This window comes from Tribolium castaneum, chromosome 1 (assembly GCF_031307605.1).
Source record: "Tribolium castaneum strain GA2 chromosome 1, icTriCast1.1, whole genome shotgun sequence".
In the NCBI taxonomy this organism is placed as follows: domain Eukaryota; kingdom Metazoa; phylum Arthropoda; class Insecta; order Coleoptera; family Tenebrionidae; genus Tribolium; species Tribolium castaneum.
Window position 1 is genome coordinate 20,454,260 of NC_087394.1, and position 26,246 is coordinate 20,480,505.

General features: G+C 33.4%; 1 protein-coding gene across 7 annotated transcripts; it reads right to left on the reverse strand.

Moving 5' to 3' along the window:
* Positions 1–4,727: 4,727 nt before the first annotated feature.
* On the reverse strand, positions 4,728–25,212 carry LOC659546 (uncharacterized). 7 transcript variants are annotated; one of them, XM_008200938.3, is made up of 8 exons: positions 13,812–13,945; positions 9,174–9,737; positions 7,692–8,721; positions 7,412–7,639; positions 7,198–7,362; positions 5,762–5,830; positions 5,515–5,712; positions 4,728–5,466 (listed from the first exon to the last, which is right to left on the reverse strand). In XM_008200938.3, the coding sequence occupies exons 2-8, from the start codon at positions 9,554–9,556 to the stop codon at positions 5,425–5,427; spliced, it is 2,115 nt and encodes a 704-aa protein (XP_008199160.1). In that variant the 5' UTR covers positions 9,557–9,737; positions 13,812–13,945; the 3' UTR covers positions 4,728–5,424. The 7 variants fall into 7 exon arrangements, with proteins under 7 accessions (XP_008199160.1, XP_064211248.1, XP_064211249.1 ...); XM_064355178.1 differs by having other exon boundaries at positions 9,174–9,661; positions 13,812–13,929; XM_064355179.1 differs by having other exon boundaries at positions 9,174–9,656; positions 13,812–13,927.
* Between the last annotated feature and the right edge of the window lie 1,034 nt (positions 25,213–26,246).

The following is a 26,246-nucleotide window of genomic DNA, read 5'->3' on the forward strand; positions in this document are numbered from 1 at the left end:
TCCGAAACTAAAAGGTTTAGAGAAAAACGAGTGACACATTTTTGGGTCCGTTTTTTGAGAGAATTATTTTGGTCAAAATTGCATCCCGCTATTTATATATCCCGCCATATTTTCAACAAAAATTGACATTTTAGCAAAATGTTTTAAAATTCATATCTGCCTTATAAAAGATAAAAATTTGAAACAAAGGCACTTTTTTACAGAGAATTTAATAATGTTATCAGTGTTTTTTCTAATCATTCGTTTGGTTGTAATAACATAAAGTTGTATGTTTTAAATAGGAATCATAGTTGGCTATGACATTTTCAAAGACCTTATTTAAATACAGTTTGGTATTTTTATACACTTTTGATGAAAAATATATTTAAAATATTTGAAAATAGTTGGCCATGGAAAAATTATTTCAGAGAAAAGATAGGAATTTTGTGATCGGTTATTAAAGTAAAAAATGTGAAATTATCAAAATAAGCTGTTAAAGTTATTTTTAATTGAACAAATAATACGATCGTCGCAGATTTTAATTACATAAAAAGTAGAAAATTGAAAACGATGTGTCATGACACTTTTTTATGGTTTAGTGAAGTGCAATGGAAATGACGTTGATAATGTTATATATTTTTTTACCGCAAATGAGATTTGATTTCGGTGTTTGGATTGACATTTTTTTGTAAAATATAATTTTATTGACACGCAGTCATACAATTAATAAGATTTTTCTTCTTCCGACATTTTATGTTTAATTAAAAAATAGAGTGACAATGTAAGCTTGCCGTTTTAAATCTAAAAACAAATAATTTTTAATAATTGCAAAAATTTGATCTAATAATTATGCTGTTTTTTTAATTAATTAGGGTAAATACTTGTTGGGTAATACAATTTTCATAGTTTTAATTAACAATCCAAAATATTTTCATGGCCTACTATAAAGAAAAAGCTAAATGTTTTGTTTTTTCTTAAATTTTTAAAAATGATTCCTATTTAAAAAACTTTATGTTATTCTTATATAACATTATTAAATTCTCCGCAAAAAAGTGCCTTTATAATGTCTTTGTTTCAAATGTGTATCTTTTATAATAAGGAAGATATGAATTTTGTTTAAGATTTCTATAAAATGTCAAATTTGTTTATAAGTCGAAAACAAAAGACGATAACGGATGAGATTGCCTATTCGGACATCCAAAATGCAACACTCTGTACAGTCACGACCAAAAAGAATGACACCCCGAAAACCACAGCCACAAATATTTTCGATATAATTAATATGTACTTTTAGATACTTCATAAACTAGCTGTATATTGTGTAAACTGGCTGGGCAGTTGTAAATTCATTTGTTTGTTGAAATTTATGACCTAAAAGATTTTAGTCGGACTTTTGCTATCCAGCCCGGTTGGTAGGAGTGTTATTCTTTTTGATCGTGACTGTAGGTTCATCCTTCCCAACTTTTCGACCAAACTTGAAATCGACCCCTAAGTTTTCTGCAAGAATTCTGTAAACCATGTCGAAAAGTTAGGCCAATTATTATTATTATTATTTCAACACGTAGTTTAATCAAAAACCTATTGTTTCAAGGAATTTCGTAAAAAATCTGTTAGTATCTAAAGACTTTGGTTTGGTTAGTACCTACGTAACAACTTGGTTGAAAAATGATGTAATTTTTGCCTTTTTTGTATTTTTATTATTTGTCTATACAGCGTATTAGGACTGGTTTGGCAAAAATTTTAAGATAGATAGAGAGTGGCAAATCGAATCGAGTAGGTAAAATTTATGTAAATCGAAAAGGCAATTTTCCCCAAAAATCGTTCTGAAAGCAAAGTTACACATTTTGAGAACCGCTGGACAAGAATGATAAAGATTAGTGTAAATTTTAATGTTATTGACAAAATAGTCGGGGTAAACTAACTTGTTGAACCACCCCATAATTCTTCTATTTCAATTTGTGTTTTGTGATTTACGCCACAACTGCTGGGATTCGAACTTCCCATACAAAGGAACATCCTAGCAGCACTTTCTATCTAAAAATTCTCAAAACGTCCATGCGCCACTATATCCATTTTGTTTAGGGTACAAATTAAATGCACAGTTGGGTTTTGAAGATATAAATAATTCCTGAGTCTTGTCTTCATTGAGTTTCAGTTTATTTGCTGTGAACCATTCATGGAATCTTCAAGGATTTTCCTCATTTTTGGTTTTAGTGTATCCTCTGTTTCTTCTTTGATGCATAAGGAAGTGTCGTCTGCATATAGACACTGTCCATCCACTTTCACATTGATAGGCAAATCAATAGTCATTCACATATATTATAAATAGCAATGGGCCGAGGATTGATCCCTGAGGCACTCCACACCTTGTTGGCAAAGGCTTTGACCATTTCTTATTCCACTTTACTATCTGGGTTCTATTTTCAAGGTAGAACTTAAAAAGTCATTTCTCGTATCCCGTTGTATTGCAACTTTTGTAGAATCAACTTGTGTGGTAGGATGTCGAATGCTTTGCTCAGATCGCACATCGCTACTTCTACAATTTCTCGGTTATCTAGAGCGCTTGTTATTTTCTTGTACAAATCCAATGTTGCAGTAATGGTTGATCTACCACTTCTATAGCCATTTTGTGACTCACTAAATAAGTCATTTTGCTCAAGATACTTCATTAAACGATTCTTCAAAGCAGCCTCGAAGACTTTTGAAATTGTAGGTAGAATAGAAATAGGTCTGAATTTGTTAATTTTTTCTACTTCGCCTTTGTGCTTCGGAACCGGAATAATTTTTGCCACCTTTAACTCATCAGGAAAGTATCCTTCCACAAAACTTTTATTTATGAGCATAGTAAGTGGATTTGTCATTTCTAAGAGTATTTCATTCGGATATGACGTAAACATGTCGTAGACATGTTTGGAGTTTTTGCATTTTAAGGATCTTTTTAGTCTAGTTACCTCTTATTCACTAACGGGAGCTAACCAAAACGATTTTGTATTGCTTTTACATGCTTTGAGGAAATCATAAGGATTTTTGGCGATGTTTTAATCATTTATTATTTTTTACTGATAGAAATCGAATTTATTACTGATCGCTTTATTACTACCCTTTTGTTCGGGTAAAAAAATTAACTGCTAATAAACTACCACAAACCACACAGTAGCTCTCAACAGGTGGGTTTAATACAAAATTTGAAGAAAGTATTAGCTGTTTCGAGACTATACAAACGCCAACATTGCACGTTACCGAATTATTTTTTTAAATAAGATTGATAAAATTGTATTAGTGATTAGATCTCTCATTTTTAACTCGTCTGATCATGACTATATTTACTTATACATCAGCGTTTCTCAACCTTCTAGTGTTTACGACCCAATTTTCATCGTGCCCTTCTCTTACAAGAAAAATGTATACCTGTCCCACCCTTTTGGCACGAGTAAAAATAATTATTTCTATACAATAACAATATGGCAATTTAACCTCATTTTCTTAAACAAGTAGACTGAGCTGAGGTCGTTTTTCCCTGTACCTTTCATGTTTATTTGTTAAAAATCTTTCATTTCAAGTTTTAAAATTATTTTTAGCCCAGGGATAAACCGCAACCCCAAATTTTGTACACCAAATTTTCTCTGATTTTGTAATAATTTGCTCCGAATTCTTTTAATTTACTCAATTTTCTCCCGATTTTTTCTCCTAATTTTTGAAAGCTTTCCCATGATTTTTCAATTTTTTGTCACTAAAAGTTGATAGTTTTTGATAATTAAAATTTTAATATATTTTAATAATAGTTCGGAAAAGGGTTCACAATAGAAACATGAGAAAACGACCCCTTTATTCCAAAGATGACCTAATAGTATACATATTGTTTAACAAGTCAAGAAATTGGAACTTTACACGACAGAGCGATTATGTTTTCAATAGCCGAGTCGTGTAAAGACATCACTTTCTTAATGTGTCATGTATACGATTTTTCCCGAAACCGCTTAAAATGAAACTAATAAATATCAAAGAAATTTAAAATAATTTTTGCAACGTTTGAACTAATTGCCAAGTATTAATTTCTCTAATATTAGTAATTGTACATTTAATTTCAATATTAAAAGGAAGTAAATAAAACTTCAATAAATAAATTGTTACTTAAATTTGTATTTTTTCAAATGAGTCAGGTAAAGTAGTTTTCTTGACAAGACACGAAAGTGTTTTCTTACCTTGTCAAGGAAACCTGACTTCCTTGACTCCAAGTAACCAAGGAAATTCTGTTTCGGGAAAATATTGCAAAACTTTTTTCAAGGAATTATTTCTTCAGGAATTGTGAGGAATTTTGAGATCTTCAGTAATCAAATGTTACCTAATTACTCAAAAAGTATCAACTTTTGCATAATTATTAATTATGGTTTAGTAATTGCTACTACACAAAAAACTTATAATACTTAAAAAAACACTCCAAATTTGTTTTTAGTGTCTCATAGCCATACCTTATAAAATTTGGACAACATCAAACATGTCACTTATGATAAACACAAGGTTTGTTAAAATGATTTTTATCTAGTGAACTCTGAAATTGGTTTACATCTAAAAAAATGTGCTTCTATCCAAGTGAATCCGGTATGAAATTCACAAATAGTCAATTAATTTAAAAGTTTTGTTAAAAAGCAACTAAAATGGACACACAGGCAACTTGATGAAAAATCATTTTAGCACACCTTTATTTCTTTTTTTTATCCAATTCCAGAAAAGGGAAATGAAAACACAAATTTGTTTATGAAAGATACTGGCTTTAATTTAAATTAAGTATCGTTGATCCATTCTTGGATATCACAGTATTTATCTTACAGAATCCTGCTTAAACCTAAATGATAGAAACATAAAAAATTACACAACCCTTACATAAATGGCACTTACACAACACATAAAACGAACATTGCAAACTGATTGGGTAACTACAACTTAACTGACTAGTACAAATTCATAAATAGGAAGATAATCTACTTCTTATAGGTAACAAAAGAGACTTGTTTGGTTGTGATTTTTTAAAATAAACTTCTTGACTAATTAGTACATATTATAATTATTGTGTTTTTGAATCACTGAAATGTTTTGGCATTTTGTAATAAATACGTACATTTCGTCTTGTAAAAAATAACATTTCTTTAAATAGGGATGATTCAAATTTGATTTAAATGCCATTTGACTCGCTACTTGTAGCAAAATGCATTAAATGATCATTTAAGCTTTGGGTATCTTTGGTTCTACTATAAATAAAATCAAGCCACATTGATGCATAACGGAATAGCTACAGTACTACGAATTCAAGGCAAGAATTTTTCTTCTCCAAGGAATGCTATTTCATTGCATCATTTTTCTATACAGGTACCAAATTTATTTGGTGTAAATTTTAATTCTTAAAGAATAAATAACCTCATCATGCAGTATAAAAATAAGTACAGATTTCTAACCGGAGCAAACTTCAGAGTGTTCATCCCAAGCAGATACCTGAAAAGTTACCTTCAGACTAAATTTTACAACGTTAATATAATTTACCTGACAGTCTCTGCTGCAGTACCACTGGTTACCACATCCTGCACAAACGAAGAGAGCCGACTTTTGATTGCAACCCTGACACTGAGGTACTTCATCTCCTGCATCTGAGCTGTTGTCACCTCTGCCTCTGTTGTCAATCACTTCGCTACTTTCGTCAATTACCAGCCGATCTGCACTGTCTTCAGCTTCCTCGTCCTCCTTACCGATATTATTATATTGTTCAATTAGCAAAGTTTAGCAAACTTACCTGTGACTTGCCTTTCTGTGGTGAGTCGTATTGAGAACCTAGAGGAGTTATAGTTATCTCATTCCTAGCCTAAAAAATAATGTTGTAACTTTAACGATTTGAATTTGGTACAGGATGATTCTTTTAGGGACTACATTAGAAACTTTTAAACTTCCCATGTAGCTATTAGCTGTCTTAAAACCATATAAATGCCAACGTCGTATTTTGTCGATTAATTTTTTTAAATAAGGCTGATAAAAATGTAAAATAGTTACTAATCATTAGTAAGATCTATCATTAAAATTATAAATTCATTAGCTATTACAAATTATTCATGCACTTCAAAAAAATAATAGCTAATGTAATTTATTCTTTCAATGACAGATCTAACCATTAATAACTATTATACAATTTTATCAATCTTATTTAAAAAAATAATTCGGTAAAATGCGACGTTGGCGTTTTTATAGTTTGAAACAGTTAATACGAGTAAATGGACGCAAACTTTGAAGTTTTAAAAGGTAACCACACATTTTTGAATTCGCCTTCTCAAACTGAGTAAAGTTCACTCAAGTTTTTGACGACCGTCAATTTTTCGTCAAAATTTTCATTTGCAAGGGTTTATTGAAAACCTACAACTTTGGAACCCTTTGCGATAGGTGAATATTTCGCCACAATGGTTTCCGGTTGAAAATTGTTGTCGATTTTGATATGTATAAAAGTAATAAAAGTGTAAAAATACATATTGATTTTGACAGTTTTCAGGGGCCGCCTTAGTCAGACAGTTATTGTCTGAGATCGGTAATCCTCAACGATCGTGATGCTTATAGCGTTTTTTTTTGCACAATCCTTATTTTTTTTAAGATTTGTTAAATATTCTCAAAATAATTGTCAAGACAGTAGGTTATGTTTACCGGTTGCTACGTCCAACGCGTCGACAAAATTACTTACCGACTCCTAATTTACTTTCCGACGCAACTAGTAAACCCTGTCTTGGAAACAAGCGTGGTAAACAATCAAATAGAGCTCAATCGTCCAAAAAAGGAAAGAATGTTATAGATATACAAAATGTAAAATTCTTCATGAAAAAGATGTTGTCCTTTTGATTACCATCGAAAAAAACAGGGTCACTCCATTTGAAAAAAAACTGTGTTATACCGATTTTTTGATCATCGTTTTCAAAAAATTATACAAGCCTTGCAATTTGACAGTTGACAATCCTGAAAATTTTAGAAGATCCTTTGAGCATTTGGTTATCAAATAAAAAAAGATTCTTCACTTATCACAATGCTCCATGGGGTGTAATGTTTTCAATGAATAATTTTTCACAGTTCCACACTGTTAGGCTATTTCGAAAATAATTTAGTTGAAAGTTTCAAAGCTTTTAGCTACATTAAAAGTTCGAAAGTCTCTAATGTACGCCCTAAAACCATCAGCCTGTGGTATAGTAGGTATACCTTGCTCGTGGAAAGTATTTCAGAGATAGACATATTCGCTGCATTATTCAAGTTATTAGGAAGTGTAGGTGCTGTGGGTGAATGTGAATTGGATCGTTCTGGAGCGGTGAGAAGGCGAGCCAAAGTTGGACTAAATGACGTTTTGGTATTGGCCTTTGACGGACTCTAAAACCCACAATTAGACCGACACCAACTACAAAACAAAACTACAAACCTTTGTGAGAATACCGTGCAGAAGTGAATTTGTAGGTGCGACGGTGTTAGTTGTCGGAACTGGATGAACCGTCACCTCTGGATAGGGTGGCGGCGGTTTGATTGCATTCTGAATCAATTCGTGCCTTTCGCTTTGGGACAATTTGGCAAACTGCACCAGCATGTCTTTGAAAGACGGCTCATGCGTAGTGGAAGACTCCGCACTCGATGGCCGTGAGTCGCCACGATTCTGCAAAACATACCAATTCGCCGAAGCTCTAAACCGACTAAATTAGATTTACCCCGTCCATGGCGTTCAGCAGGATTCCCAATTCGCTCTGCAAATCTACGTTTTGGTGGACTTGAGCGCCGGAACCCAGCGCCAAGTTGGAAAAGTTGAGAATATTATTTTTGTTGTCATTGTGAGAATTGCGGATTCTGCGACCTCTCCGAGGCACAATTTCTGGGTGTCTTTGTCGGTAATCGGCAATGATGGACTGAACATCGAGGACCGGCCGTTGCTTATTCTGTCTGAAATCAAGCGACCCGTTCATTTCTTGCGAATATTGATGCTTTGGTAGTATGTTCCGGTGCTTGTTTTGCATTCGGAGCGTCTTGTTTGGGTTCGTTAGATTCGCCTTTAGGATACTTTGGTTTGCACTTTTTAGTCGCTCACTGTCTGTTTGAGATTCACTATAAACATCACCATTCTCATTCCTGTCACTACTAAGCAACATCACTTGTTTCCGGCGTTGCATGCGCAGCAAAAGCTCTTCCTTCATTTTCTTCAAGTGGATGATGTTGTTCCATTCGCGCTCCTTTTCTTTGGCCAGCTCATTCAGAGTCCGAATTTCGGCCAAAATCTGTTCGGTTTGCATCTGGAGCTGCTCCACTGTGTTGCTGTCGGACAATTCGATGAACTCGTTGAGGATCTTGTCGCGTGAGATGAAGTTTTCTTGGATGTCTAGTCGCAGTCTTTTGTTGGCGGAGTCTTGGCTCTCGGCTTTGCGTTTGTTTGGCGCTTCCTCCGAACTTGTGTTGCTACAACTCTCCTCGTTGATGTTGTTGGCGTCGAGGTTGGTCTCTGATTTGAGGTTGTCGCCGATTTCTATTTCGGTTGTGGGCTTTTCATCTTTCAGTTCTTCACTGTCCATTTCTTTCTTTGGTAATTCTTCAACGTGATTGTCGCCTTCTTCTTCGAACCCGTTTTCTTCGGGCTCTGGGCTCGTCTTGTTGCTTTCTTCGTTGACGCGTTCATCCGCATGTCCTGGCGAGGAGGGCTGGACGCTGCCACCTTCCCGCACGTCCTCCATTATCTGCATTTTGGTCAGACTGAAACAAAAATCGATTTAGGTAGCGTATGGTGTGAATTAAACGAGACTGATTTGATAAAATTTGTTTACAAAAGATAAATGTTGCAATTTGTCTGGTACTGTACGTTTTTGGTGGCGTTTAGTGGAAGAACTCACAGCGCAGTATGCATTCGAAAAAAATGTTTAGATTGGCTTGTGTAACACGTGCATGAATTTGGCCCGTTTAAAACGGCAGACCCACACAAAGACGCCTTGAAGCACCGCGAGCATATCAGCGTACTGAGAAGTAGGTCGGCAACGCTCGGTCACGGACCCTCGGGCAAATGAACTATAGCCCGACCGCATCATAGTAGGGGGACTTAGAAAGCCGGTCGCTGCTTCGAATTCAGCTTGCGAAACGCCTACGACTAATAAATATTGGGCTGCGCGTCACAAGTTCGGCCCCGACAAGTGATTCACACGAAGACTTACTCTTGGGGCAAGCCGCCCGTGGCCTGCCTTGCAGCCTTAGCGGGCACCAGCCCCACGGCCAGCAGGATAGCTATAGCGCTGTCGGGAAGTGTGTCCTCCTTGAGGAAGTCCGTGGGGAGGTTCCTCTCAGGAGTTGCTCCCTTTTTGAGGCGACAGCGCGTAGGCAATCCTAGCAACTCGTGCTGAACATCTCTTTCGTAGCTATCGTCAGTGAAATGCCTGGAGCAGATCCGCGCCGTGGAGCAGTTCTGTACGTACTTTCCACACGCTTGCACCCACCGAGCGCGGGTCACGGCGTCCCCTGGGAAGCGGTGGTAGCGTATGGAGCCGCCTTTCGTTTTTCGATGGGAGCTGTTGCATCCCATCACCGCGCACTGGGGCATAGTGGCCCTAAAGGTTCTCTTAAGGGGTGGAAACGTGCATAATGTCGCGGTTCTTGCACCGGATGGAATTGAGAAGCATCCGAATCTCTTCCGCTCTCACCTGGTCTGGTAAATAAGGAGAGTTGATAAGGAATTGGGTCGGCGCAATTTGTTACGTCACTGTTGTAATCTTGTTGGTTACCTGATAAGTGGTTCATTGCTAATGTTAATAAAATGGGAAGGTATTGTTTGCTGGGAGGTTGCGAAATAGGATGCCGGTAATGGGTTCAAACAAATTAGGACAGGACGGTTCTTGCTACGGATTGGATGCGACATTGCTTATCTCGAGATGAGAGGTTTAATGTAGGACACTTTGTAGTGAGTTCAGAGACCAATTGATTTATCAAAATTTGGTTCTTTAATGTTGGTGTGCCAGAAAATTGACAATCGGAAATGCCATGTGCTCCGCATTATACGTATAAATAACTCATTTAGTTTTAAATTTGCCGTTTTCCGCTTGTAGATTTACATTTTGTAATATTTTTAAATTTATCAGATACTACGCGACTAATTAAATGTGTTGAACTTTGCTCGGGAAAACCATATGTACCTACGCTCCTGTTATGAGTAATATGTAATGATAAAAATTCACTGTTTAAGAGAAATATCAATCACATAAAATTGCTTGTCGAAATCAGGTTGGACCTTGCTCGTCTAAATAATTCACTTTTTGTTTATTATCCACAAAATTATCGTATCACGTCATTACGGAGAATTAAATACTAGGAGAAGGCAAAGCAACATACAAAATAACGCAAAAAAATAAAAAATAAAAATTTGTGCTCCGTTAACGCTGCGTTTATTTAAAAATATTCGACGATCTCTTAAGTAGTGATAAAAGATAAAAAACAGTTACAAGTTCCTCTGGTAAAAATTTTTTTTGAGCCTCTTTTCACGAGATATGTCTCTTCTAAGTTAAATTTTAGGTTCAGTGATTAGTACTTCAAACCATGTTTTTTTTTAATTTAGTTAGCAGAAACGACAGATCTGGCAACATTAAACATGTGCCTGATTAAAAAAAACACTAGTTAATGTCTTATGATTTAAAAACATTTAAAAAACACTTTATACGACACTTTTGAATCACCCTATATACAACACCCTGTTTTTTTTTTAATTTGTGATAACGGTATGTAGTCAAAGCTGCAGTTCTCAAACAAATAATGTGAAATGAATATATTTTTTTATAATGTGAATTTTTATTTTAAGTATTAGTGTAGCGTTTTAGAGTTCTTCTGTCACACATAACATCTTCTTTCAATTTCATCCTAAAGACAGTAAACACTCTGTATACAGATCTCTCACCGGCTTGCAGTCAAACGAATGAAGAAGCAATTACTTGAATAGAAACGTTTCTAAGCCACCCCATTATTAGATTAAATTAATAAATTATTTTCAATGTTGAACATTCTAGTTCATTAAAACACGTTATACAGGGTGTTTCACATAACTTTACGAGACCTGCGCCTGTAAAATGCCACCAACAATACTTATTACGGTTCGAACTCGGATAGTCTTCTCTAGTTTGTTCACCTCGTCAAAAAAATACGTTTTTACTTAGCTTGTAATTAAAATAGATGGATTAAAATAAAATTCTTTCTGTCTCTTGATAAAACACATAATAACTGTTTCTGAAAAGGAGCAATTAATGCTTATTAATTACAGTGATACAGTGATTAGTTTGACAACTATTGTTTACAAAGAGTTTACAAAAATAAAAAAACTAAACGTGTATTTCTCGTCGTACCTAATATTTTGGGACTTTTGTAAATTTTTCTATGTGTACAGGGTGCTGCATTTTGGGTGTCCGAATAGGGGATCTTCGAAACTAAGAAGTTTAGGGAAAAACGAGTGACACATTCTCGGGTCCGTTATTTGAAAGAATAATTTTTGGTCAAAACCGCATCTCGCTACCGTCTTTTGTTTTCGGCTTATAAACAAAAGTTGTCATTTTAGTGGATTCTTAAAAAAATTTATACCTTCCTTATTATAAAAGATAAACATTTGAAACACAGACACTTTTTTACAGAGAATTTAATAATGTTATCAGCGATTTTTTTTAATCATTCGTTTAGCTGTAATAACATAAAGTTTTATTTTTTTTAAACAAGAATCATAGCTTGCTATGACATTTTCGAAAAACTAATTTTTTTCTGAACTTAAAACAATATAAATATAGTTTTATACTTTTATATATTTTTGATATATTTAAAATATTTGAAAGTAGTTGGCCATGGAAAAATTATTTACCATAAAAGGTGTGAATAATCTAAAAATTTTGTGAACGGTTATTAAAGTAAAAAATGTGAAATTATAAAATTAAGCTATGTTAAAGTTATTTTCAATTGAACAAATATACAAACGTGGCTTATTTTAATTACATACAAAATGTGCAGAAAATTGCAAACGATGTGTCACTACCATTTGATGCCATTTTTTTATGATTTAGTGAAGTGCAATGGAGGTGACGTCGATAATGTTTTGTATTTTTTACCGCAGATGGAATTTGATTTTGGTGTTTGGATTGACATTTTTTTATAAAATAATACAATTAATAAGATTTTTCTTCTTCCGACATTTCATGTTTAAAATTGGAAAATTGAATGACAACGTAAGCATGCCATTTTAAATATAAAAACAAATAATTTTTATTAATTGCAAAAATTTTATATAATAAAAATTTATTATGCTGTTTTTAAATTAATTAGGATTTAAAAAATCATTAAATTATAAATACTTGTTGGGTAATACAAGTTTCATAGTTTTTATTAAAAATCTAAAAACATTTCATGGCCTACTATAAAGAAAAAGCGAAATGTTTTGTTTTTTCTTAAATATTCAAAATTAATGTATTACACAAATAGACATATCGAATCAGAAAAAAATAAGCTTTTTTGAAAAATGTCATAGCCAACTATGATTCCTATTTAAAAAAATAAAATTTTATATTATTACATAAACGAATAGTTGAAAAAAATCGCTGATAACATTATTACATTCTCTGAAAAAAAGTGCCTGTTTAATGTCTTTGTTTCAAATGTGTATCTTTTATAATAAGGAAGATATGAATTGTTTAAGATTTCGCTAAAATGTCAACTTCTGTTTGTAACTCGAAAACAAAACACGATAGCGAGATGCGATTTTGACCAAATATATTTTCTCAAAAAACGGACCTGAGAATGTGTCACTCGTTTTTCTCCAAACCTCTTAATTTCGGAAATCCCGTATTCGGACATGCAAAATGCATGTCGCGGGCCTCGTAAAGTTGTGTGAAACACTCTATACTCGTAGTGCAATGCTACAAAACAGTTGATCAAATCATTATCAAATCATAAATAGCCACTTATTTATACTCACAATATTATTTGTTAAGTTTTGCAATTCACTAGTACCAAATACATGTTACAAATCCATATGTACGAGTATAAGCATTTTGTTCCAAAATCCTCAAGAAGTTCGATACAAAACCGTTCAGAATTAACGGTGTATTTTGGATTGAATTTTGTTGCTACCATATTATGTTCCATTAAACGAAACTAAATAAAATAAAGTTGGCAACATTGTCCAACAAATTCAAACGTCACACTTTAATAGTCAATTGTCATTAATTTCCGAAATAATTCAGTGATACCAACTTAATTTCAAAGTTACAAGCCACTGTGGTCCGTAATTTCATTGAAAGTATGGTATTTTGTACAGTTATACTGTCAATTAAAGGATGAATATCCTTACTTGTATAAAAGTGCCGCATGTTCGTATTTTTCTGAAGAGACAACACAGCAAGTGCGTTGTGAAACTGAATATTTACTTCTTTTAAGATTAGGTGTACCACATATGTTTGATTTAAAAAGGTAACACTGTTGTGATGCAATATGTAATTGAATCAACCATCCTATTCAAATCCTGTGCTTTCTCTTTTTTCCCCTAGTAAAGGAGTCAACACAAATTTACGTTTACAAATTTCGCAACGAAAAGTAGCCACCATGAAACGCGTGACCCTTGACCCGACTTCTTCCAATGTCAAAAATGATCCCGCACCCAACACCTGAATTTCACGTGATGACCAGTTCGCACATTTAATTTCCGCCACAATCGAACCAAATTTTTACAAATTCATAGCTCATCGTTCCTTGAACTCAATAAGGCGCGCCACTGTTTGAACGGAAATTGTTCAACTTCCGGTCAAACTGTAAAACTACCAGCTATCTGCACCCACCAAGAGAACCTTGCACAATTAGAAAACACGTGGACGCGCTAGTTCTTGCACTGAGATCTTATTTAAAAGAGACACCGGTCCTGTGGCTCACGCCAAAGACCGCAGAAACGCACTGGTTCAGCTCAAGCTTGGACCAAGCGCCGCGCCCCTCCAAATGAGCACCGGTGACGTCACGAGCGTCTATCCGCCACCGCCTAGATGATCGATTTTGTGCAATTAGATCGGAGATGCTCCGGAGGCAGTTACAAGCCATGTAACCACATGGGCCCGCAAAACCGGAACCAGAGCAGGCAAATCCGAATTTGGCCGCAAAGCTCAGCCTGGGAGCTTTTGGACGCAACAGGCGAAACCAAATTTCGTCAGTTCAAAGGGTGAAAATACTGCATAGCAAGATGTCCGGTCGGACTGCAATTAGGGTCCGCTGAGTCACGCTGGAGCTGTTGCAGTCTGGGGCCACATCTCGATCAATACATCCTCAGCCCTCAACCTCACACCCCACGTGTGCTCGTGCTCGCCCTATTCCAACCAGCAAAGGTTAACGTCGTCCCCTCCCTCCATCGTCACTTCCAGCACTGATCGGGAATAGACGATTAATCAATCATCTTCCACTTGGCGATTTCCAGAATGAGGTTTTGGATTGTTACGTTTCACTTTCAGCGCTATTATCATCGCTTTGCTGATTGGGCTTGTGCACGAGTAGGAAAATAAATATATTTAGGGAAATTAAACAGCATAAGAAATGCACGAACGAGCTTTAGTAGTATTTAAAAAATTACTACTGTGATTGTTTTACAATACAATAAGGCTTCACTGAAGTTAAAGTTACGAACGAGAAAATGTATCCTCTAAAAAGCTATAACTTTTATTTTTTTACTTTGACAAAAATATTTAAAAGACAAATACCAAACAAATATTTTAAAAAATTCTTCTGTACACGCCGCTGAAGTAAAAAATTTCACAAAATTTAAAAAACACAAATAGGAACCCTTACAGTGCTGCGATAGATAACATATTCTTCACAGTGTTACCTAGTATCTAAACATGTAGAAACGTCAACTTTTTCACATAATCTCTAGATAATGTCCAATTTAACTGTATCATCCCCCAAAACCTTTTAACTCTTTTTACAAACAGCCTGTTGTACAATTGTACATACATAGGTTTAAAGTAGTTATTGAAAAGCAGAAGTCTCATTGTATCGTGACTTCAACTTCAATTAAATTAAATTGATCACTCAATAATGTAGAGAGAGAAAATACGAGATATGTCAAATATCACAGTATAGTGAAAATGAGTTAGTCATAATGCGACCCATAGATTGGTTTGAGATGGGCTTTTGTTAATTCGTAGTAAATATGACAAGTATTAGAAAGGAAGAAGAAAATGGAAATATGTCCGTGTTACGAGTATCTTATAATATTATTATTAGATGGTCAACAAAAAATAATATTGTTATAAAGTGATATGCTATTAGATAGAAGGCTCTTAATTAAGAGTACCTAGATAGAGCTATACAAATGTTGCTAAATATTGTTGCACTTTTAACCTGGTAATTTTAACTGATTTCAAAAAACAAAAAAATATTTGCCAACAATTCTTTTTAATAATTAAAGTAAACATTAAAACAAAGTTAACAGATCTGCTTTTCCTATAATTACACATTAATAAAGTATGCATACTATCTTACTTTTACGAGCTGTTGCATTTTAAATAAGAAGCTATAATATTTTTTTATTTTTTTTTAGTGGTCAGTAAGGTCACTAAAATTAAGCCTCTGTGTGTTCGCGACTTCTGACACACGCGGTATGATTTAAGAAGCTAAATTACTTAATATCGAGCTTAAGCTTATTGCTTAAGCCTTAAACAATAATGTCCAGATGACTTGTTTAGAAGAAAGAACTATATCAATACCAGTGTTGAAGCGCGTCTAAATTAGAAATTGTTATTGTTACAAGATTTACTGAAGTTATGGACTTAAAACAATTTAAAAACTGCTACTAAAAACAAACGTCATTGGCTTTGAGTTCTTGTTTTAACTTAGCTCAGGCGTAAAAACTATAAAAATTGATTTTTGTCTTTAGATACGCGGATTCTAGTGATTCACCAACTCAATGGTATGTGGTAGAGAAATAATTACAGATAAAAGTAAAAATAATAAAAATTCTTTGTATTAAAGTTATTGATAAATACTGAATTTTAAATAAATTATATGTGGCAACGTTCTCTAACAATCGTGATCGCAATAAAATTTGGTGATTTGATCAACAACAAAAATAAAATATTTTTGAAACGGGTTCCTAAGAAATAATAAAACCCTTACATCATTTTTCCAAAAAGTACTTTGTTGAGAACCATTGTGTGGCTTATTGTACTTTATTAGCAGTTAATTTTTTCATTAAACAAAGTAGAGATGGTGGCGCGTGGACGATTTAAAAAATTTTCAAAATCGTGGTTAACATGTCCATTTGTGTGGGAGGTTCGAATCCCGGACGTGGTAAAAATTTCGTAAAATTCAAAACAAAACACAAATTGAAATACAAGAATAACGTTATGGACCAAGAAAATAATTTACCTCTGCTGTTTTGTCAAAAATATAAAAATTTACGCTCATTTTTATAATTCTACTTCAGCGGTTCTCAAAATTTGGGACTTTAATTTCAGAATGATTTTTTGGGAAAACTATCCGATTTTGTTTTAAATTTTGCTTAATCGATTTGTTTCGCCATTCTCTGTCTACTTTAAAATTTTTGCTAAACCATTCACTAACACGCTGTATAAGAGAAAATAAGTTTGTAGCACCAAATTTGGTAGTAATAAAAAACAAATGATCAGTAGTTAATTAATTTTTGCACAGTAAAAAATTTAAAATGTGGAATTCTAGACTCTAGTTCTGAAATGCTATTATTTACTGCTCATTTAGTATTTAAATTTTAAAGGATACCAATGGAATACGCTTTTAGTCAACAACAATTCAATAATCTTGTGGGGTTGTACGTCTAATAATGGGGGTTTCCAATGAATGGTAGAATAAAGATTTGTTATTAGATATTCAAATTACATAGCCCATAACCTATGAATCTAAAATAAAAATAAAGGAGAAAAGTTATCAATAGTCGCTACAAAAAAATATGAAAAAGCAAAAGAGACTAACCTATAAAATTAAAGAAAGATGCCACGTTGTCAAATCTCAACTTGTTATGAACAAATATTTGCCCCAGAAAATAATGTTAAAAATAAATTACTATGTTCAATACACAGTATTAGGTGTAAAATATAAAAGCGTATATGTTAAGCTAACTTTACGTCGTTTTCTTTAATTTTTCAACGCTATAAAAAAATAATTCAATTGAGAAATTTGGCAACAAGCCTTTGTACCACGCAAACTCAACCAGGTCTTAAGTCGTCATAAGACTTCGTCACTTTCCCGCCTGGTACTTTACAATTTTTTTACAGCATTTAGAAAACATTTTGACCGCCGAAATCTTACATTTCAAATAGAATTGCATTAAACTTTAGTTTATAAAAATTTAAAAAATTCATTGGAAACCCCTATTGTCAAGAAAAATCGAATCCAGTTGCAGTGTAGCAAGTTACGATCAAAAATACTTTCAAATCTGTTGCCAACAGACTTAGTTTTTGGGGATCAGTGTGTAGATATAATTTTTTTAAAATATTAAATAGTAATCTTAATACAGTGTTTGCCAAGATAAAAAACAAAATTAAAAGTATAAGAAAAGCAGGCAGCGTCTGTACAAAGTGCAGAGCCTGAAATTACCTACATGAAACACCATAATTTAATTTGTAACAACATAATATCTGTAATCTCGGAACGTTCATAACAGAAAATAAACGACAGTTGAGTGTTAATTTCCTAGTAATAACAAGAAAGTGCTATAGTAAATCAGTTCAAATACATGACAGTCTCAATTAACAATTTACCTATTAAAATGCGATCCGCCTATTTCGAAAAATTGATTTATATTAATCAGTTCTCTTAATAGGCACAATAATTTATTATTCTAAAAGTAGTAGCTTTTGTTTATACATATGCAAAACCTTGTGAACTAGTGGCAAAACTATATTTTTAAATTTTCTATTAAATCTTTGATTATAAATTTTGACTTTTCTCTCAAACTTATTGGATTTCCTGAGTTTATTCTTGCAACTAGCAGCATCGTCTTCAATCTCGATTTTAATTGGTTCATCAGAAAATTTCACTTTCAGTTTGATATCAAATTAGAAAACATGTACCAGAGAAAAACAAAAACTGCACGCTAGTAAAATTACTAACTCTGTAAAAACACAATTTCATGTTCCCGCTTGAACAGAATTAATAAGAAAATTACAGCAATTCAATGCAATATTGATCAAACTTTCTCTAAGCAAAAGGGAAAAAATCCATTTGGAGGGACGGTGGTAAAACATTACGGAATTTCGACTCAGTAAATGGAAAATTGGTAACGTGGGAATTGGATTGTCGTATTGCGCGCTCCTCAAGACAATTGGAGAGACACGTTCGTAAGGCAGATAGAGGGGCTCTTGTTTTCCATCCGGATTGGTTTCTTTACGGAATTTATTAGCTTGAAATTGAAAATTTTCTGAAATCGAATTTTAGGATGTATCAGTTTCGGAGCAGAATCTGACCCGATAAATTTAATTTTTATTGTAATAAAAGTAAAAGGTGAATCTTTCGTTCATTTTTCTCTTATTAAATTATTTACAACAAAACCTGCCATCAATCATTCATAGTGCCAGTACGAGTATTATTTATCCCTTTCTGATGTAAAAATATTAGCGTGGGTATTGTTAGGCACAGTTATTGTTCATGTCAGTATGCAAATTACTTAAGTGCATGGTAGGCTGCAACAAGCAGACAGAAAATATTTTTGTCAAGGTCGTAGTGGCAAAACACGACATCCTGCAGAAACCTTGAACCCGGCTTCATCGAACTAAAGTGGCACGAGGCCAATACTGGGACCAAAGCGCACATTGCAATTGTATCTTTGACCTCTAAATGTCATTTCTCACTACTCGATTAAAGTAACATAGTTCGTTGAAATTTTTCTACATCGCCTTACCTTGGAGACAAATTAGTGGTTTGTAGTTCCTGGATTTTATCCAGAGACAAAGCAAAGTTGTAAGTAGGCAGAGACACGTTTTCGTTTCTCTCAAATTTTAGCAGCAGCTTCGCCATGAATTTCACCTTGTCTGCAAAATTTTCAGACAGGCTTTCTTTCCGGGAACGGTTCAGACACTCGATCGACTTTTTTTTCGCAATTCTAAAACTGGACCTCATCGGCATTTTCCATGGCTTGGAACTCTTTGCATCTTTTATGTTATAATCTGCTGCTGCTAGAACCTTGTCATTGGCCACCTTAAGGGGTAAATTCAGCTCAGGAAGCGCATCAGGTTTCAGTTTTCTGCGTAAAGGCAATCCGAGGAGCTCGTGTTGTAAATCTCTCTGATAGGAATTTTTCGAAAAATGTTCACTACACACGCGAGCGTGCCCACTTACTTTCACGTTTTTCTTGTTTGTACACAATTCCACCCACTTGGATTGCAGCTTAGGGTTGGATGGTAACATGTGATAAATCACTTTACTGCCTTTACGTGTCTTTCCATAATAATTCCCGCAACTTTCCACCAAACATTGGGGCATGTTTGGTGGCGTTTTCGCAATGCACACGATCAAACTACTCGAAGGTGCATCTGAAGCTTGCAACGATTCATCCCCTGCTGATTGGGATAATACGACTTCGGCTTTAAGGACCCTTCTAATACGGGTTCTTGTTGCTTGTGAGAGCTAAGCAGATGCCCTTCAAAAAGCACCCTCACTCATTTACCCTCACTATTGTGTTTTGTATACCGCTGTGACGTCAACGAAGTTTTAGTTTCTTTAGGGAAAAGTAGGTCGATAAATCATAAAAGCAAAAAAATAGTGCACTTTTTAAGATTAAATAGGATAACTAAATTTCAAACCTTGACAAGCAAACAATAATAAAAGTTATCGAAATGAAATTCAATGAATGATTTAAAAAGATTAAAAAAAGTCACGATTTACCTATTTTATTTTAATAAACCCCATTAACATGCAATTCCTTAACCATCGCAAATTACAATGATGAGCCCACACAATTAATTTGGTAATCTAATCAAATAAGGAATAGCCCCTCTCATGCTCATTCCTTAATTCTTGAGACTACTATTTAAACAAAAATTTATTTATCGTTAATACTTAATTAATTGTTGTTAGTCATGATAAGAAAATATTGAACAAAAACCTGTTGAAATAACCTTGTTAACTAATTCCATTATCGATAATAATTGCATTTACTCGCCCTTTACATTACCACATAAAATCCTTCATTACAATGGTGTCAAGTTTAGTGTATTGTTAAATATCACTGTAAGAGTTAAAAAAGGTTATATACTAGAAATACATACAGGGTGATCTGCTAAAAGTATCTATTTTTTACTCTCAAACGCTACTAATGAATAATCAGATCATCACACAGAGACGAGCGTTAGCTGCACGATACTTTTTTTTAAGTGGATTTTTTCGGAATTCCATACAGGGTGCCTCAAAATTGGCGAATACCGAGTTCAGAGCGTAATAGAGAGTTCAGTAGTTCAAATATAGAAAAAAAACAAAGATTCGGGATTTCCTCACAAAGATACCTACTAGCTGTCTCAAAACCCTAAAAATGCCAACGTCGCATGTTACAGAATATTTTTTTTTAAATAAGATTGATAAAATTGTAAAATAGTTATTATTGATTAGATCTCTAATTGAAACTATAAATTACATTAGCTGTTAATTGTTGCAAGTGCACGAATAATTTATAACAGCTAATTTTGAGAGAAAATGCGACGTTTGCGTTTTTATATTTCCGAGACACCTACTACATTGGTTTGGAGATAGATCACTCTTTGAACTGCTTTTTCTAAAAGCTTCAGTGTTTATTCTGATTTATGGTAAAGATGATAGTAGGCAACATTAATGTAAAACAATTTATCAAAAAAATATCTTTATTTTGGAGTAAACAAATCTTACAACGTTTGACGTTTCAATTTTAAGAAAAATTACAAGATTTTAAGATTTTTTTACTACAAAATGAAGCTATTTTTTAAGAAATTGTTCTACATTATTATTTTCCACAGTCGTCTATATCATAAATGACAATAAACATTGAAATTTTTAGCCTCCATTTGAAGAAAATGCAATTCAAAATGCACCTGAAGTGCACCTTGAAACCAATCTATCTTTGTGGGGAAGCCCCGAAATTTCAATTTGTTTTTACATTTTAACTACTGAGATGGTTCTCTAGAAAGCTCTGAACTCGGAATTCGCCAATTTTGAGACACCCTGTAAAATTAAAATTAATTAATAAAAAATCTTAAGATCACAAAAATTCTTGATAACAGTCATCATAAAATCGCTGCATAAAACACTACTACAGGACCTTAAAACAAATACTTAATAATTTATAAAAAAGAAACAGTAATACCAATTATCAGAATTTATAGTCACTACAAAATCGCGTGGGTTAGGAAGATGTTAGAAATAATCACGTCATGTGATCAATCGATCTTGTTATATATTATATAATTTTTTTAATACCAAAAATATACTGAAACAAAGCAAGCCTTGAAAGGAAAGTGTAACTTTAGACATTTTTTTTTAAACTTCGTGTTTCAAAGGATAGTAGAGAAGACTATAAGGAAGTGTCCAGAAATACTGTTTCTATGTTTGCAAATAACCGTTTGAAAAATTCTTAGAGAAAATTTTTTCACTTGTTAAAATAGCATTCCACAATGTAGGCTTTTCGTTGGGTGTTAAACACCATTTCGGAATGATTTAAATTAAGCAAGGGAATCAATTTTTGAAAAACTTTGATCTGCTAATTTCTGATATGTGATTAAAGTTCCGCAGACACGGCCTGCTTTAATTCATTTCATTTTCGATCTCATGTTATAACAACAGTGGTCAACTTTTAATTTTAACAGTGCTTCTCTTTAATAATGGTAACAGTATTCCCACGTACTCAAAAATGTTATTTTTGGAATAATGGAAGTCGATTTTGACGTCTTCTTATGCACAATCAGCAAAAAATAGATTTCTTAAAATTATTTCTTCATGACACAAAAAAATTCCCACAAATGTGAAAGAAAACATTTGCAAAAGACAACGCAGCCACAGAAAAAAACGAAGAGTATCAGTATTCTTGTTGCTATAAACAACCATCCTAGCAAACTTCAAGAAACATATTTTTTTTAAATAAATGTTACCGCTAAACTTAACTGTAATTTTTGATTCATATAACTATCGCATTCCTACCAATATGGTGGTATTATACAAACTGTCTTTGCATCTTTATGACTTTATGGTCGATCTTACCGCCCTTTTTCATTTTCTAACACTTCAAAAAAAGATAGATCTAGATACCAAATAATTTTTAGCTTTTAGTTTTATTCATAGGATCACATTTTTAATAGTAGGTATTTATTTTTATTTGGGTAAAGATCACTGTCACTGTCTATGATTTATGAAGAGGTTTTTGTAACAGAGAATGATACTGTAGGAATGTTGCAAACAACAGAATTTACGGAATAGAAATTTTATAACAGACTGTAATTTTAACAGTAGGAACAGAGCAATAATACAATAATAGAAGATAAAGAGTACCACCAGAAGGAAGCTGGGTTAAATCGTACAATACTATTTGTCAGAAAAGAATGTTTTAGGACATACGTAAACTATTAAAAAAATAAATGTTGCGTTAATTTAAAAACAGATAAGTATAAGATTTCCAAAAATTACATTTTGTAAAACGATCACATTTTTAAGTGCTTTCACGTTTATACTTTCTGTTTTTTGTTTTTTCAAAAAGAGCAAACACCCCTTAACAACACTCATTTTTGTAAAAACATAACTAATGCTTTGGAACATAACGTAAAAAATCTTTTCTACAAACAAAAGCTCTAAGTAGCGGACGAACAATAAAATTTTCCCCAATTATTTCCCATGTCATATAAATTTACATCCTACAACGGACCGACCGAAAGACCTAGAAGGAAAATTTGTTTTATGGATTACATAGAAATGGATGAAAAATTGTTTATTGAAAATATAGAATTAAATATAGATGAGTGTACATTTTTAGAAAAACATGATGGAGAGAATGATTTAATTATAGTAATGATCCGAAGAACAAATTTTCCCTAGCACCACAGTAAACAATGTTCGTGAAATATACCAAAAATTACGATATCTGCATAGTTTTCTCACGCAGCTAAAATTAAGAGTCAAAAAGTACCTAAAATTATGTTTCATGTTAAAGAAATTATTGCAAAAATGCGGCTCCTAACTAAACCAAAATCTGTTTTTTCCTTTCTTTTTCAATTTTTATATTAATTTTGCTTAACTCCTTTAAAACACCTCTTCACAACGGACAATTAAAGATTCCCCATCGATATCCGTTGTTGAAAAATTTCACTGTCAGCAGTTTAATTAAAAAACACATCGAATTCTATCATTTCTATGTATCAAAGTAGTCTGTATAACATCAGAAAAAATTAGAACCATACTTATGGAAGATGGAACATACATCCACTTCGAATGCTGCTATGCTTTCTTAAAAAGGTAATACGTAATCACTTAATCAGTAATCACTAAGTAATGAAAAAACTTAGTTATTTCAATGACTACAAAAAAAATTGCAGTAAATTGTACCACAAAATTGCATCGAATCGAAATGCATCAACACTGACGCAAAAAATGAAAGATTTTCCAACTGATAAATCAAAGTCGGAAGGGAAGCATCACGAGGCTTACACTTATTTTTCTAATTCAATCATTTTGTCCTATTTAACAGTACTTCTTGGATTGTCATCACTCTTCGAAATGCATTGGTGTAATTATTCTTCTCTTTTTAGCGCACGTCCATATTATCTTAAAATTCTTCATTATAATTAAATAGGTACAGTAGGTCCAAAAATACGTAATATGGATTCCACCTTCAAATTACCATAAATTATTAAAATAAATAACATTTAGGAGTAATTAGTTTATATCAAAGCAAAATTTTATGCAAACTAAATCTGAATGGAAACAAAATGTTTTTCCGTAAATTTAGGTACTCTAGGTACTACAAAAGAATAATCGCAAAGAGGACATCATGAATGACAGTTCATTTTTATATGTAGGTAAGATACAACAGCTTTAATGTCACTAATAAAAAAGTGTGTAGTAAAAGGAAATAGTTAATTTCAAAAAGCAGTTTCAATTGGATCCTCGACTGGGTCTCTAGCCTTGTTCTCATGCGATGAAAACAATAGACGTGCGGAAAATGTAAAATTTAGAGACCTAAGCCATTTATTATTATATAATAACTATCTATTCATTGTGCTTGAGATTTGAGGGAACTCACTCAATTGACAACCACTGAAACACAGCATTTTAAATTTTATTGTTAGCTAATCAAAAACATACGCATTCCAATAAACAATAAGACTTTATTCGATGCTTCAAGGAAAAAATAGCGCCAATCTTTTACAGTTTACAATGTAGAATGTTAGTTCATGGCCAATCTAAAAGAAACGTTCATCCGGCCTTCGCAACTTATTGTCTCCAATGAATTATTTAAGAAATTGCATATGGCAGACAGTAAACCCAGGAATGTTAAAGTGTATGTTTATGAAGAGAGTTTCATCATCTATTTAAGGATAAACAAATAAAGCTCACCTTTCTGTATTCTCCGCTTCTAGGCCTTCCTCTGTGGAGTTTTCGCACGACAGAGCTTCCATTTTCTCGTCTTCCCCATCTTCTTCCTCTGGTCCTTCAAAGAATTCGGATTTTTCAAGATCGGGGCAGTCCATAATGACATTGTCGCTTTTGAATTCAATGCCGTCGTTTTCTGATTCGATATTCTCCAGTAAGAGATCATCATTGAAATCGTTTTTGCTTTCTCCCGCTAAAAATTTTTCAACAGCGTCCTCTTGCGTCCCTGTCATTTCTGGTTCGTCTTCCGGCTTATTTGTATTTGTTGCTATCTCTGTTATGTCATTATTAGTATTTTTTTCGTCTGCTTCGTTTATAACCTCGACACAGTTACTATTAATAGCCTCACAATTATTTTGAAACGTCAGCATTACTGACTTTTCCGCCATTTTCATGCTTGTTTAAATTAACCATTTAAATTTCCAAATATCTCACTTTTATCGTTGAGATTCTTCACAACTTCACACTCAAACTCAGTTTCAAACTGTCTCACTGTGACTAACACTAGGTTGCCATTTGATAAACTAGCAAATGTAAACGCATTTCGACACTTTATTTATACCTCGAAAATATTTGCTGACCCCAATGTATTGATTGCGTTATGGCAGCGCTACAGGAAACTACTTAAAATTCATTTGAACTTTGGCGCTCGGTACAGTCAAGTCTTCGGCTCCAAACGCCGCACCGGCGCCATCTACTAGGCACATCACACACCATACGTGTGACCATAAGAAATAGTTCAAGGAGAAACTGGGACAAAATTGGAATTGATTTTATTTTATAGAATATGAGTATGTAACGACGAGTTATAACTAGGCCGTGTGAAGATAATATGTTATATTCATTCTTCTCTACAGTCAACAATTACTGTTAATAAAGTTATTAGACACGGACAGTAATTGCTTCTAATTATTTAATTACTAGAAGTAGTGGCTAAAAATATAGTCGTCTATTGGTTCACGCCATTGCAAAAAAATGTACTTATTTGCGAGGTGGGGGCTTGATGTCCCCTCTTGACCTTCCGACGTGACGCCCCTGATTAAGACACACCCATAATTAAGAATCATCAAGCACATCCAATTGCATATTAATACAGTTGATATGGAGTCATTAAAATTTAAATTGGTCGACTGTTGGACGTTAAAATTTATATGCCCACATTACTTTTTACCTTGACGAAGAAAAGCGTCAACAAAAATCGACGAGAGCTTGTACACGCTTTATTTTGCTAACTTGAAAACCTTGTTTTTAGATTTATGTTGTTTCGGAGGTGAGGCTTTGTTCTGAAGTCTATAAAACTGTTCTTTTATTGCCGTTATTTGCATAATGATAGTACAGACATTAATTGGTAAATAACAAATTATTGTAATGTTATTTAATTGACCAAAAATTACTACAGATAGCTAGCCAATGCAAATTGGGGAATTAATGAAAATTAGAATCTACGTTTACTGGATTCTGATTTTTGCAACAATCTGTGATTGCTGTTTTCTATACATGAAATCCATCGTCTACATATTTGGAATACAAGGAAGTCGTACAGATAATTGACTTGTTTACTAAAAAAATGTCCGTAAAAATATGGTTTGGCGATAATGCATATTTGATGTTTATTTATCTAGAAATTTTAAGGTCGCAATATTATCACTGTACAA